The sequence below is a fragment of the Phaeoacremonium minimum genome, assembly GCF_000392275.1.
Source record: "Phaeoacremonium minimum UCRPA7 unplaced genomic scaffold PA7_03_scaffold_44, whole genome shotgun sequence".
NCBI classification, from domain to species: Eukaryota; Fungi; Ascomycota; class Sordariomycetes; order Togniniales; family Togniniaceae; genus Phaeoacremonium; species Phaeoacremonium minimum.
In genome coordinates, this window is record NW_006920951.1 from 1 (window position 1) to 13670 (window position 13670).

At 55.3% G+C, this 13670-nt stretch overlaps 1 protein-coding gene across 1 annotated transcript; it reads right to left on the reverse strand.

The window, feature by feature from the left end:
* Window positions 1-482: 482 nt before the first annotated feature.
* Window positions 483-5996, reverse strand: UCRPA7_808 (putative guanine nucleotide exchange factor lte1 protein; the record flags this gene model as incomplete). Its single annotated transcript, XM_007913400.1, has 3 exons — window positions 483-2701; window positions 2816-5607; window positions 5719-5996. The coding sequence occupies 3 exons, from the start codon at window positions 5994-5996 to the stop codon at window positions 483-485; spliced, it is 5289 nt and encodes a 1762-aa protein (XP_007911591.1).
* Window positions 5997-13670: the final 7674 nt, after the last annotated feature.

Genomic DNA, 13670 nt, shown 5'->3' on the forward strand with positions numbered 1-13670 from the left:
TGATGATGATGATGATGATGACAATGATAATGCCAGGCCTGGACTCCTTCCACATGTCTTAGGCTTCCCGAAAGCTCAGACGCTCAGACGCTTCGGCAGACACCTTCGCCTGCGTACCGGTCCGTTTCCTGTTTCCCAATCCATCCAAGACAGAAAAACGCTAGTAAACACAATGAAAAAGTAGGCCGTAAATTCAAGCGAAGGTGGTTGATTTGTGAGATGATTAGGAACCCCTGACAGGGGGAGGTGTGTATGTGCGAGAGAATAGAGTGCAGCTGGTGATAGCTGTAGGTAGTTGCGTGGTGGTGGTACAGGGGTTTGCGTGGGCGAACAGTGGTCTATCCTGTATATGTGTATGTGTTTGTAAAAAAGAGATTGCGCACTCAGATGGTGTACAGGTGGAAAATGTGCTCAGGCCATTTCGAATTATCGTTCATGGCCCGAGGTTGGTGTAAGTAATGTAGAGACCCTCAAGTCGTGTCCTACTCAAGGGACTCGGAATGGCGTCTGATCTCTTCGTCCCCAAGGGCGCTCATCCAGAGACAGCGCTCAGTGATGCCCTCGATCGGCTGGAAAGTGTACAAGGTGCTAGCCTCGAGAAGTCTGAGCAATGTCTTGACAACGCTAGCGGCGATACGGCAGCGCTCGAAGTTAACAAGCGGGGCCGTGGTCGGGCTGCTCGCAATCTCACTTGGCCGCTGTGCGTTGAAGATGAGGTCATGAGTATATATGCCCACGAATGGAATGCAGCCCATGTCAGCGCTGGCAGTCCCGCCACCTTCCATCTCGGCACGGAGATTGTAGAAGTTGCGTGTTGGCGACACCAGGGCCTCCATGTCCCTCAGTGCTCGGATATCCGAAGGCGGGACCATGCTCCAGGTCTTGGAAAGGCGGCTGATCTCATTGCTTGTGAGCGCGATGGCAATCTGGCTCATCGTCGCAAAGTTGCGGTATCGTCGACAATGAGCTGCGATGTGGATGTACTTGATAATGCATCGCGCACGCTCTTCAATGTCTTGCGTGAGGACAACCTCGGATGCCGCCCACTTCACCATGATGTTGAAGCGAGCAACGACAACCTCGACTCCACGAGCATCCGTATTGCGCAGGAAGTCGACCCAAGAGCGGCTGTCGCCATTCTCTGCGTTCTTCCACCGCATGTCGATGAGCTCTTTCCAATCAATTTCATTCAGCGCATCCTTCTCGATCAAGGTGAATTGCTGTGCAAGGACCTCTGAATCGAAAGCAAGGATGAACGGCAGATGAACAGAGAATTTACGAGACGGCTGATCAGGCATCTTTGGCGCATTGCGAAGAGCCTCAGTGGTGCCCGTCGGATCTCGAGCAGACTCCATCGACTGTCCGTACTGGGCCGTTGTAGGGGTTGTATCCGGTGTAGGTGGCAGTGGCTTCTCATCCCAGACCTGGTGATCGTGCAGCTGAGGGATCCCAGCAGTTTCAGGAGACATGGCGAGAGCTTGGCCCATCGTCATCTGCGGCGAGGGTGGCTGGCTGTCATGGTCCGACGGGTACAGCTCCGGTTGGGGTTCGGCGAGAGGGTGAGGAGGTAATCGAGAAATGACAGTGTTTGATCGTACAGGTGGAAATGTCTGGACGTCGTCCTCGTCATAAAACTCTTCTTCGATAATATCCTCGGAAATTTCTGAAGACAATTCACCATCGTCGTCGCTCTCGTCATTCAGGAAAGAGAGCTGTTCAGCACTGGGTCGGGTCGTAGGCATCGTCTCGCCAGGCTTAATCTTCTCCATGCTCTCGGTCTTCTTGACAAAGTCGTACGATGGATGCTGAGAGTCCTTCTCGCTGCTCTTGTCGCTGGGCGTCGCCAAATCTTCATCTGGCCCTTGCAGTATGGAACGGTTGGTCCACTCCGCCTTGCTCCTCCGTCCATCATCGGTCAGACCGCGCTCCAGTAAGGGTATGGACGAGTAAGATCCATTGGAACCTCCCGACAAGAAAGACTGCAAAGCCTCACTTCTTCGTTGCGCTGGTCCCGGTGGCGGTATCTCGAGGAAGCTGCCCCGAGAATCTGCAGGTGTACCACCTGCAGAGGGTGCAGGCGCGTGTGGAAGAACGCCTTCCTCGCCAACATGTTCGTGACGATGCTTCTTCTTCTCCTCCGTGACATGAGTATTCTCCTGGGCTTCCGGAGCCGGTGGCTGTAACGAAGTGGTTGGAAGCTTCAGCTTCTCCTTGGTCGGCTCAGTAGAGAGCTTCAGGGGCTTCTTCTCGTATTTGCCTTCAAGTTTCAGCAACGCTGACTCCACTCCGCCATCGTCATCCACATCATCCGGTATTTGGGCCAACTTCTGCGCCTCAGCCTCGAACGACGGCCGCATGATCGGTTTTGATGAATGGGTGCTGAAGAGCGAAAGCTGACGCTTGGGCTTCTCGGCGATCGCGCCTAGGGAGAACGTCCCCTCGGCCCGGTCATGAGAGTAGTCGCTGCTCACAACATCAACAAAGCCGCTTGATTCTTGGCCGGCTGTCATGGGACTGCGCATATAAGAGCTGCGCACCGATTCTGTGAAGGTTGTCAGAGATCCTACCGAGCGCGACCTGCGCAGCGGCGCATGGTCAAGATCGCCAACGTTTTCGACAGCCCTGAGATCTCCGCCAGGTCTTCTTCGTAGCACGCGCAGTGGCTGAGGCATTGGTACATCAGACATGTCGTCGACTGACCCTTCAGAGTAAGTGGTAGCGTCAAAGCTGCGGATAGTGGATCTTGGGATCGTGCCGCTATGGAACGAAGTGTACCGCCTCCGAGCCATTGACCCCCTGGATCGAAATGACCTACTTGAGCGATGCCTCGCGTGGCCTGGTCTGCCGCTGAGGGGTGGACGGTTGGGTGATTGCTGAACAAACTCCACAGATGGTCGAGCAATGTCTTCAGAGGGACGAGTACTAGGGGCTGGACCAAGAGTATCCATATCGGGGATGAAAGGGGGAAGAGGATCGGCAGAGTATGATGTGCGAATGACATGCTGCCCAAGAATGTAGGATGAGCGCCTAGGCGTGTCAACCGCTTGTCCGGGCGGCGTATTTGGTGGCGTTGGATCCTGCGGTGGAGGCATGAATGTTTCCGCAAACGCCTCGACGGAGGAATTGACTGCAGGTAATGCCCCGGCCATGATAGGTAGTTGCATGGGCATAGGCACAGTATCGTCGACAATGACAATAGACTTGCTCCCCGTAGTGATAGCAGTGTCGCTGAGCGGACGATTCTCATCCTGCCGAAGCTTGTCTTCCAACGTCTGTTTTGCTTCAACGGGCGAATACTCCATAGTTTGCCGAGGTAACTTGAGAGTAGAACGACTTGAAGCACCTGACTGCGATGGCAGAAAACTGAGCTTATCTGCATCAGCAGCAGCATCCTCGCGCACTGCTTTCTTGAAGTCCTCCGCAATCTCAGCGCCTAGAAGGTCGATTCTGACAGGAGCTCGGAAGCCGTCTTGGCGTGGCCGCGCCTGGGGCACGATAGCGGTACCAGGGAGTCTGTTAGTAGTAGCTCCTCTAGGGCCGATGGGCGATATGTTGATAAAGTTCCCCTGGGTCGGGGAGATCCCTTGTCCCTTCGTGCTCAGCGCTCTACGTACGCTTCCGAGGAGCCTCTTCATTCCCTGGCTGGACATGGCCGAGGCAAAGACCTTGTCCTTCTCGGGCTCCTCTTCGTAGGGCTGAAAGACTGTCGTATGGCGGCTGGGACCACCTGATGTGCTCGGCGGTAGGACTTCTACGAACGCCTGGCCAGGCGGGAGCAAATTGCCTCTGACTAGGCTGCCGGCGTATGGTAATGACAGGAGAATTTCGGTGTTCTTCTGTATCATCTTCTCCTGCGCCGATGCATGCTCTCTCAGCGAATCGGTCAAGCTTACGTTTCGCTTGTGGCTGTTCTGAGGGCGGACCCGCTTGCCCATGAGAGCTCTTGGCGTCGTAGCCACCTGTTCCGTCGGGCTATATACCGTGTTTGGGTCAATAGGTACAGGATGAGCCGCCAGGGGATAGCCAGAGTTGGGCTGTCCAAGCTTCATGTTCTTGCTCGGGAATGAGCAAGAAATGACCTCTAAGCTCATCACACTCGTTGGTGACGTCTGCCCCCTCTCCAACTCGTCGGTCGGTCGAGTTGGGTTCTCCGGCGTCCCCGGTCGGTCGTATCCCATCAGTACGGAGTCGATGTTACCAGAGCGGCCGCCCATGTCGTGGTAGACACCCGAATCCACATTGTCTAGTGTTTGAGGAGCAGGAAAGACGCCATCAAGTTGGTGAGTCCCATCTAGCAGACTCTCCCAGAAGCTGGGATCCAAGCTTGGATTGCGATGTCCGGCAATACCGCCTGGTGCGATTGGTGCGTCCGGTGGTAACGAAGCATCAAACTCTGGGCCGTCCCAATACTGCGCGCACACTCTACGCCAGCACTTCTTGAGTTCGGCCAAGATCTTGAGCTGGACTTTCCGTGCCCTGAGGTCCTGAGACAGCTCGTCGCAGAAATCATTGAGCAGATCGCAGAAGGTGAGTCTCAGGTTGTAGTCGATAACGAAGTCGTCCATGAAGTAGTTCAGGATCCAATGTCTCAGCGCAACAAATGTACGAACCCGCACAACCATTCCCACTTCGTCGTCTCTTGCCAGGGCCCATCTCAGTCGAGCAATCAACATCCGAAGCAGTTCCGTCGGGTCCAGGAATGCGCGGAATGTGAGAAAGAAGTCTGATAATAGTTCGTAGTCCAGGAAGCTTGGAGATGTAATCTCAGCGACCAGTCTGGGCGGTGTCGCGGCTGTTACCGCTCCAGTTGCAGATGAGTATCGGACAATAGCACGGTCGTCGCAGCCGGGCTTGAATGTCAAAGAATCGAACATGGCAGGTTCGATGACCAGGTGAGTAGACATGTATGTCGACCGTAGCATATTCGGCGCAGGTAGTCGTCCGGACTGCAGCGGAGGCGGTATGCTTGAGTTTATGGGCACCTGGAGCTGCGGCATATCAACCGGACTTGGCCTCCTAGACGCAATGGATCCGATCTGAGGCGTCATGTCCCGGAATGATCGATTCAGCAGGGAGTGACTACTCGAGCGAAACTCCTCGGTGGGCGCATATGAAGAGCCGCGGATGAACGGTGTGCCTCGTAATGAGAACCGGGGAGTTCCTATCCTCCACGAGGGGATCGCGACTTCGAGTAACGGCACATAGTTCGGGTCTATATCCTCCAATGTCTTGGGCCGCTGGTCCTCGCCCGGCTGTGTGATGATGATCTTGAATCCGCCAGCGTCCGATTCGCGGGCCACACTGGTGTCTGGCACGGTAGAGTCAGAGAGTGCGCGCCGATGCCCTGCCCGAGACATGTTTCTCCCGTGCCCTATGTAGGCCTGGTGCTGGGTTGTCGGCGTCGATGGTGCGTGGCTCGGAGTCCATTGTGTTCCATGCAGGCGACCAATGTCCAGCTTTGACTCTTGCTTCTCTTTCTCCTTTTCTTTTTCCCTCTCCCTCTCCTTCTCAGCAGCCATGGCTTCTAGGCCTGCAGTTCCCGGAGGCGTCATAGGAAACACAAAGTGCGGCTGGGGGTATCGCTGATGCGCCGGGCGCACAGTAGGTCTAAGTGAACAGTCAGTTGCAAGTCTCTCGAAGGCACAATCCACGCATATCCAAGACCAAATACTGCCTGCCAGCCCGGTCCAGACCTTCTGTGAGGGAAACAAGACGTACCTCAAGTAGATGCGGCCATTGTTTCCGACATTGGCCACAGTAAACTGCCTACCCTCGCGCCCAGCAGAGCCGCCGTCGGGCGTGATGTCCACCTTCTCGTCCGAGCCCTTCTTCACCCGCAGGTACGGCGCATTGTCCTCCTGGCTCTTGCGCTCCGAGACGGGCAGCAGCGGCTTCGACAGGGCAGCGGCCGGCGTGGCGCGCGTCTTGGACTTGGGCCTCGCTCCCACGCCTCCCGCCGCGGCCGCGCCGGCGCCGGCGCGCCCCCGTGCGGCCATCTGCTGCGGCGACCGCCTGACTCGGGCTTCCCGGGGCACCCTCGCGGAGATCGGGCTCCGTAGCGATTCCTTCCTCTGGGGGAGGCGTTGCTGCTGCTGTGTCGTGGTTGTTGTTGTTGTTGTCGTCGTCGTCGTCGTGATGTTGGCGGTCTGCTGCGCGCTGGGGAGGCGAGCCCCCTGCAGCGGCAGTAAGGGGGGTTCTATCGCGGACTCCATGGCTTTAGGAGTGGGCAGAGCAGAGTCTGCAGAGTGTGACTGCGTCCGCTATAGAGAGAGACATTGATTTAGTATGCGCAATGGGGGAAATGCAGGTCAGACTGCGTGAGTTTGAGGGGACTGGTGTTCGTGGGTCGTGTTTGTTTGCTTGCTTGTGGAGCAGCAGAGACGGCGAGACGTTGCAAGGTTGAGACCTGTCTTGGTTGGAGGCAGAGTGTATGTGCGTATGTATATGAATAGAACAGGGAAGAAGCAAAAAACAAAAAAACAATGAGACGTTCAAGCAAAAAGTTGGTGGTGTATGTCGTCCGTTTGATCGTTGAGGTTGAGGGCGAGTGAGACACTGGGACGTCACTCACAGGTACACGGCGCCATACAGGCAACGGCCGAGACGGGCTCTCTCTCTGTCTCTGTCTCTATCTCTGTCTCTATGCCTTCCACTTCCTGATTATCCGTCCAAGCAACGTAAAAGGTACCGTCCGGGTGATTGGGCGAGGCGAGTCTGGGCGATCTCGTGGCGAACTCGAAGACGGCAAGGCAAGAAAAACCGCACGCGACGACAGGTACAAATGCGCTACAAAGACAAAGACATTGGTAGATACGCCCACAAACAGCCAGAGAATCGAACGACGAGATGCATGCATACACACACTGACTGGACTGACAGGAAGAGGAGGGGACCAGAAGAGGAAAAGACGGGAGATGTGCCCAGAGGAGTTGACCGGCAGCAGCAGCAGCAGCAGCAGTAGTAGTAGTGGGTGGTCTGTGTGCCTGTGCCTAAGCAAGCTGTGGTGTGTGCAGTGTGCAGTGCAGGCAAGGACAGACAAGGACCAGGACAAGGACAAGCCCGAGCAGGCCACTGACGGACGGGTCTCGGGTCTACTGAACAGGCTCAAGGTCGCTAAGGTACCCTGCCAGCCTGTCTACCTAGGGAGAGCAGGACAGACCGGGGGCCGGGGGGGTTGCCTCTGGGGCGGGAAATGATATGGGCATGGATCAGGAGCTGGGACCGACAGGGTCAGGGCAGGGCTTGCTAGGGCGGGGAGTTGCCTACCTAAGCTGGTGCTATTGCTATTACTATGCTAATATTATGCGATGTGAATGTCGTCGTGAGGAGAGGAGAGGAGAGGAGAGGAGAGGGACCCGGCAAACATCAATTGTATACTGCATACCGGTAGTACACTCCAGTCCAGCCTCAAGCCATCGAAGGCTGGGTGGCATACGTCAGTATCATTATGGCCGCCGCCGACTGAGACACGGAGACAGCACTTCGTTGATGGTGGAGGCTGGCCAGTGGGCTGTTGCTTTTCCCCCCTTCTCTCACCCTGTCTTCTGTGATATAATAACTCTCTGCAACCCAACTAAAGCACAGTCAAGAGATACAACGATACTTTACAATGTCACTCTCCATTGGGGCACCGGAGACAGAAGGCAGAGATACTCACAGAGAGAGAGAGGGAGAGTGGCAGCAGCAGCAGCAACAGCATTGACGATTGATGACTGATGACTGATGATGGATGGACTGAATGAGAACGAACGAGCCAAGGTCCCGCGCGCACGGTTAGGCCCAGGTCTAGTGCCTTTGGTGGCTGGGCGCTACGCTAATTCCATCCTAGCCCAGCCTCCCAGGCTCAGGCATCGCCTAGCCTCCAAGCACCTTTAATACAAGAATACATAATACTCGTAGTGTAGTGCGTACCTAGTGTAGATGGGCCCACCCGCTGCGACTTACCACCAACGGCCCACTCCGGTTCCTACTGCATAGTACTGCAGTTTACACTGTACTCTACCGGTAGAGGCGAAGGCACAGAGGGAGAAGAAGAGAGGATTGGGTGTTGGGGAGGGAGGGTGGCATCCCAATCCAATCTGGGGCCTTGGGCAGGAAAAGAGGGCCGCTGTGGACCGTCGGTACTCCGCCCATTCTTTGGGCTGGTGATAGCCTCTCTCTCCCTTCACCGTCTTATCTTCTGTAAGTACATGTCTGTCTGTTGTCTAACTGCCGATCGAATGAAAAAGGGGATGCACGTGTGATGGATGTGTCTTTATGATACCCGTCACAGAGTCGCATCCGCCAGCTGATTCTCCCCGCCTGGCTATTTGATAGCATGCAGTAATTGAATACAATATGTGCTGCAATATCGCGGCGACGGGAAGCAGGCGACTCAAAAGGAGTGAAGAAAGAAAGCTTATGCTTATTGCTTGTGGATGGAAGTCTGGGAAATTGTTAAGAGATACTTCACCTCGAACGTTATCCATCTTGGCTAGAGAAGAGGCCCTGACATCACCCTCATTTCATTTCCCACACAACCGGCCGACTCGTTGTTTTACGCAGCACGGGCAACCAAACTAACATAACAGCCCCTACTACACAAGAAAAAAAAATCAAAAAGAAACTGATCAATTGGATGACAATTTTTTCTGATCTCACAGCTCAAGAGTCATGATCTCTGTCATGATTCGCCCATGGGCCAAGAAGAAGAGCAAAAAAAGAGAAAAAGAAAAAGAAAGGGTGCAGGTGTCCCAGGGCGATGGCGTCGAGCGCCTTCGGTTGGCTTGTAACGTCATTGGGTGACGTGACGACTAGTCTGCCCCCTTGATCGCCGCTGTACCTAACTGCCAAACCGCATCCCAAACTAACTTAAATCATTGCTACCGTAACTCCCAGCAGAAGCACGAAATGAAGCAAAATCAGCAAGAAAAGGATCATGGATTGCTCGTGGGAAAGTGCACTTACCCTTACTGATTAGTGGCAGTTGGTGGATCGATCGATCGATCAATCAATGTCTCTCTCGTCTCTGTTCCCCGCCTGCTGGCTGGCTCGCTGGCTCCCAAGCCGTTCAGCCACCCCGTTCGTACCGTTGTGCTCGTGTTTTTTTTTATTTTCCCACCGGTTCCCGTCCACCCGCCCAGGATCCAGTCTAATAGTAGGCAAAAAGGACACTAGAACTCTTGCTTGGGCTCTTGACTCTTGGTCTGTCTGTCTCTCTCGGGCGGTGCCTCTTTTCTGCTGGGCTGGGCTGTTCCTCTTCCCCACCACCTGGGGCCTCCCGAAAGTCAAACTGACGCAATCCAGCACACTAACTAGCTAACAACAAGCTTGGATTTTAGACTTAACGTTGACTACACTGGCTTGAATCATGACAACAACGACAACTTCAAAAAAGAAACAAACAACAACCTACCTCACTTGCCTCACTCGCCTCTTTTCTCCTTGCATCGGATATAGTTCCCAAGCAACTTATTTCCCTCCTCTCTCTCTCTCTCTCTCTTCACCTTACTAAACGAGAGAGGCTGGCCGGCCCCCCTTCTCCCCCTCCCCCTCTCGTCTGCAAGTCAAGGGTCCTACTGTGACCAGTAGCGAGCCAGTGATGTGACTGCAACCTCACCTTGCAGCAGCAGCGCAGTAATAAGAACCACAGGCAGAGGCCACTCCTGCCGGCCGCCAGTAGCAACTCACTAGCGATCCCTCTACATGCCTGTATACTGTGTAAGAAAGCAGAGAGCAGGAGAAAGAGGAAAGCTCGTCGTCCCCCAATTGCCCAATCAGGCCCGCCAATTGCTCATTCACAGACCCCTGCTCGACGACTGTGACCAGATAGCGTCGACGGCCTGACGTCTCTGGGCATGTCGTCGTGAGGATCCACGAACATGTATAACAGCCAGATTTATCAAGTTACGATATCATCAACAACATAAGTCCCAAGATAGCTAGGTAGCTAGATAGGAAGCTCCCGATCGTGAGGCGCTCGTTGTAGACACAAAGTACCCCCGCCACAAGACACATGGAAAGCTGAACGGCCCGAGAGTAAGGCAGCGAGGGGCAATTCAGGCCTTTTGGTTCGCGCGCGATGCACATCACTAGAGATCGCAACGCCTCAGGCCCAGAGATGGAGGGGGCGACGATCGGCTTTGAGATCTTGTTTTTCTGCTGCAGTCTACTTCCACAGAGCAAGCGAGCCCGTCCGCCCCAGATGATAAGTCCCTTTTCTGTGCAAGGGGAGGAGTACCGTATTATCGTTCGCAGGGCCCCGACCGACAGACACGCCGCCCGCCCGCCCGTTCGACCCGCGGAGAACGCTCCATGGTCTGCACGTGGTGACGCCGAAGAGGGCGGTCCCTGAAGGGGAAGTCGACGAGGGCGATCCGAATATCACTTCCCGTTCCTCATCTTGGTGTGCGGCTTGACATGTGGAAATCTCCGGGACGACAGGCTCGTGGGCTTTTTCCCAATTCCCCAGGACTCGTGGCTCTTGCTTTCCACCCACCCCCCATCGCCTCATCTCCTCGCCGACTCCGAGATCAGCAGGTGCCGATGCAGATTCTGTTGTCTATAGGAGCGGTGGAGAGGCGAAGGATGATGTCCCAGTGCATGATGGATGGTGAGCCCATTTCCATCACCGTCCCGATCTACGATGAGGCCACGAGCTTTCATGCTTCGGCTGGCCACGAGACGTCCGTTCACAATGCGAGCAAAAGCCCACTTACGATCATCTCGCACGCCGCAGTCGTCAAGAGCCCGTCAGAGGCTCCATGGTAAACTCTTAGTAAGTAGTCATGTCGCAGAATCAGTCCCAGCCAAGTTCTGCCCTGCAGCATGCGGTGCGGTGCAGTGCAGTGCAGTGCGATGCGATGCAATTGTCTGGTTGCGGCTGCTGCACCTCACCATCGCTTGTCTCACCCTGTTTGCTTCTTCCCGTCCGTCTGTCTGCCTGTCTATTCTGGCTGTTGGCCAACTTCTGCGGCCACCAACAAGCGAAGAAGAAAATAATTGTCGCGGCCGGCCGGCTCGGCGGCGGCCAGCAACCAACAACGACAAACCACGGCCACAATCTCATAGCCAGCCCGCCCACGGCCTGTCCACAGAATGAGCCCTCATCAATCAATTCATGCCTTCCGAGATGGTGTCTCTCGTCATGTTCCCCGGTAACAAAGCTCTTCCCGAGCAGGACAGACCAGCGTGACCGGGTCGCGTCTGAGCCTGAGTCTCCAAGCCCATGCTCGCCCTTAATTATCTCGACGAGATTATCGACCAGGGTTGGGAAATTGAGCGCTGCCGGTGCGCAGTGACAGACTTTGCCTAGTCTGTGACAAGCTCGACAAGGCCCGCTCTCGACCTTCCCCACCACCACCACCTACACGTCCTGAAGAAAGTGCCCCATACAATTTCACCAAAGACGCGCCTTTCGTCACACGCCGCCTCTGCTCCTTCAATCTATCTGATTACTCTAGATCGCTGGTGTGAAGGGTATTGGTTCGCGTCGTGGACGTGTTCTTCCTGGGGTAGGACGAGTTGAGTAGCCGCATTCGTGACATCTCACTTCACTCTTCAATTCTCTTCTCTTGACTTGACGTGACTTATCAGATGTGACCGAGGCACAATTACAAATCTCTCGACTGATAGCCCTGTCCGGTGAAACACGCGCGGCGACAATCGTTCGCTCGAGTCTCGTCTTGCAGGGCTGCAGAGAGCGAGTGCCCAAAAGTACCGTACTTTTCATCCAGTCCGGCGTTTAGATACATCCATGTAGGTAGGCATACTGCAGTGAGACGCGGATTTGGACTCCCCGTGAGTGTCGTCATGTATGAGGATGCGATGTTGGTCACACCGCCTGGCGAAGGCGCACGCCTCTTGATTCCTGCGCTTACAATGCACGCTCTTCGGTCTCTGGGACGGGGAAAAGAAAGCTTGGGGATGGGTTTGCGCACTGCGGTGCTCCCGCCGAAAGCTCGATGCATGTCATCGGCTCGCGATGGTGCTGTAGCAGGGAATGTCCTCATGAACCAGCATCAGGGTTCTTCTCTACTGTACGCCTGGCAGCCAGTGCTGTGTAACCATGGAGGCTCGTGCAGTCTTGTCGATATCATAGCATGGCAATATCTTTGATACAGCGTATTCACAGACCACACTCAATTTGCTTGCTGATCTCGAACATGTTACCCACTGAATAATACCCCCAATCTCCACGAATGCTCCGCCAAGGCGGATATCAAGCCACGAGCACAGGACAACATCCGACAGGTAGCTAGCATTGAGCTAGCGATCTCTTGTCACATTATGCGGGCTCTCGTCTCTGCCGTTCGGGTGAGCTGCCCATTTCACCCCCACGACACTGGGAGCAAGTGTGTATGCAGAGCAGCAGTGTTGCATGTTGCATTGCGACATCAGACGAAGGCAACGCCGGCAGTCGTCCTCTGCCCTCGACTTTCCTCTCGAGCAGAGTCCTCTCTTCACCATATGCCTGGTTTCTTCATCCTCTAGGTTGATGATGACTGGGCCCCTGTCCGCCGAACCTCTTATGCATCATCATATCATGCATCGAAGCCAGGCCTCCATCCCCAAGCGGGCAAGAGCTTTAGGCACGCCTTATCTTCTTTCCCCCGGCGCCGCGCCCTTCTACCACGTACTCTAGCTCGGCTCTCCTTCCAATTTGTCGTCCTCTCCCATCTCAGCTCAGCTAGAGAACTTCTCAAACAAAGCTTCTTTCCTTCTGGCGGCATCATCGCCGCGCCCTAGCCCGGGGGCGGCCAGCCCTTTAACTTGCAGGTCCACCGGGCCCCGGCTAGCTGGCTCGCTGGCTGGCTCCCAGGCGTGAGCAAGACCTATTCCGACCCCAGCAGCTCGGCCCCGGCGGGGGGGCAGGGCCAGCCCCCCACACACACTCGTCTCTTGGGACCAATTGCAGGCATTGAGTCCCTGGACGACGCATGGCTGCGAGGGAGGGCGTTGCGTGGTTTCGTCAGGCCTCTGGGAGGGCTCGGGGCCGGTTGTTTGGCTTCGCTTGAGGCGTTTTCCCTCAGGCATGGCTGATGCCAGCTCGTGGCTTGAGCAGCTGCTTGGTTCCAGCCGTCAAGGTCCCTCGAATTTGAACAGGCCGGGGTAGGAGTAGGCGGCGCGGTGGGGAGGGACAGCAGGCCTCACTTCAGCTCCAGCCACTGTCGCCATCCTCCATGACGCCATGAGATCATCCAGACCCCGTCGAGTGAACGGTGTCAAAAGTTTCTCAGGATTGGAGTTGGCATTCGATGTCATCGTGTCCGAGTAACGTCTGGGTGCGTGCAAGCTAGCGGCGCCGATGATTTTAACCACGCCATCTTCTTTCGTTGGGACGCACTACGGCTCCTCCGAGAGCTAGCCCCGGAGTAGGCTCCTGGGCGCGGCCTTTTCTTGATACGATAGGATGGGCTTGACCTGTTTCTTGCTAGCCAGTCCCAAGGCCACGGATAATCTATCCGCGGCGGAATCCATGTGGAACGAATCCCCTGGTGATTTGAAAGTTTGGTCTTGCTCGCCAGTAAGATGTGCAGATGCAGGACGCCAAAAATGAGGACAGGAGACTCTTGGAATTCCATTCCTTGCTAGAGCAAAGAGGCATGTCGAAGTAGCCCTGCTCGGCGGCGTGCATTAGTGCTCGTCTAGGAAGTTGACTCTACTCTACTAATTGCAGACAGTCGTAATTG